The 1,616-nt window shown below is 60.8% G+C and overlaps 1 protein-coding gene across 1 annotated transcript in view; it reads right to left on the reverse strand.

Annotated features, from left to right (window-relative positions):
* The window catches only part of KIF5A (kinesin family member 5A), an 18,336-nt gene that overhangs the window by 10,038 nt on the left and 6,682 nt on the right, over positions 1-1,616 (reverse strand). Inside the window, exons 12-13 of the mRNA XM_012732278.1 lie at positions 819-887; positions 21-251 (exon numbers count right to left, since the gene is read on the reverse strand). Coding sequence (XP_012587732.1) covers positions 21-251; positions 819-887 — 300 coding nt within the window. The remainder of the gene's footprint in view (positions 1-20; positions 252-818; positions 888-1,616) is intronic.

Below are 1,616 nucleotides of genomic sequence, written 5' to 3' on the forward strand. Positions count from 1 at the left end.
GACAGGCCCCGCGGGGGCGCCCTCAGCCCTGGTCGCCCACTCACCACCTTCTGAGACAGCTCGTCCACCAGAAGCTGGTTCTGCTGGCTCTTCTCGTCCACCTCCTGGGACTTCTGGTCGTAGCTCACGGCCAGCTCCTCCAGCGCCTGCAGCACCTCCTTCACCTCGTCCTTGGCCGCGTCGTTCTCAGACTGCAGGTGGCTCAGCTCTCGCTGGACCTTCTCGTTGTCCCCGCGCGTGGACACCAGCAGCTGGGGGGCGGGAAGCAGGGGAGGGCGTCTGCTGCCCTGACCGCTTCCACGACCCCTGGGGGTCACAGTCCGGGAGGGGCGTGAGGGCCGGCGCAAGCCAAGAGGAAGTGAGGTCAGGCTTCTTAGAAATGGGGTAACGAGGCCACCCTGGGGGCGCAGGGGTTGAGTCTCCAGGCTGTGAAGCTGGCCAGCCGCTGCGGCACGAGTTCAACCCCCGGCCGGGGAGTGACCAGGGCGCGGCAGCCCCCTCCTGCGTCCCCGCTGCCCCCTCGGCGGTGGGCTTCAGTGCGTCCACCTGTTCTGCTCCCCACTGCCTCTGGGAATGCTCTCACCCCCCGCACCTCTGGCCTGTACCCCAGTTCTTGTGTGCATGAACCAATCTTTACCAAAAAAGAAATAGGGTGTCAGAATAAAGAATTTCAACTCCAAAATCCGTGCTTTCAGCAAAGCCCCGGTGAAGCCCCACACTTCCAGAATGCCCCTTGCTCCACTGAGTGCAGGAAAGGGCCTGTGCTGCTTCCCGGGACGCACACGCCTCCTGCTCTCCTGCGGCCTCCGTCCCGTTACCTCTTCCTGGTCCAGCATCTGCTGCTTGAGCTTCTCTATGAGCTGGCTCTGCTGGTTGATCTCGTCGTCCTACGGCGGCAGGGACCCGGGGGGGGGGTGAAGGGGGAGTTAGTCTCCAGCTTAGACCTTTGGCATGGGGATCGTTACAAAAATCCAGACTCGTTTAGGCCTTGAGACAAAGCCCCAAACCCTAAAAACACGTCTCTTCCCGGCCAACAAGCACGTGAAAAGGCGCCCACCATCACTCGTAACAGGGGAGACGCGAATTTAAACCACCACGAGAGAATACCTCCCCGGGTCCTGCCCCGCTGTGGGGGTGGAGGTGGGGCAGAGCAGAAGCTGGAAAGCAGGAGCCGCCCCCATTCGAGCCTACACCCCCACCTGCCCATAGGGAGGAAGAAAACTGATGAAAGAAAGAGCAGGCACATTTGCGCTCGTTATCCAGATAATCATTTCAGAGCTTTTGATAGCAGCGAAAACAAGCAAAGAGAAAGCCAGCGGTCCTGAAAAAAGTGAAAGCTCGCAACATTTTGATGCTCGGGCTGTCAGCAGCCGATAAGAAAATTATCCCAGGCCGTGGTGCGCCAGCGCTGAAAGAGCACGAGGGGGCTGTGGGCAGCCGGGAGGCCCGGGCCAGCAGACACCCCATCTCCCGCTGCCCCTGGCGGTGGGTTTCAGTTCTGGCCCCACAGCCTCTGGGGAGTCTGCTCACCCCACACCAGTTCCTGTATGCACACACACGTATACTTAAAAAAAAGTTTAAGCGGCCCTCCCTGGGGGCGCAGCAGGTTACAGCAC

This window comes from Condylura cristata, unplaced genomic scaffold, assembly GCF_000260355.1.
Source record: "Condylura cristata isolate star-nosed mole 26May11 unplaced genomic scaffold, ConCri1.0 scaffold00034, whole genome shotgun sequence".
In the NCBI taxonomy this organism is placed as follows: Eukaryota; Metazoa; Chordata; class Mammalia; order Eulipotyphla; family Talpidae; genus Condylura; species Condylura cristata.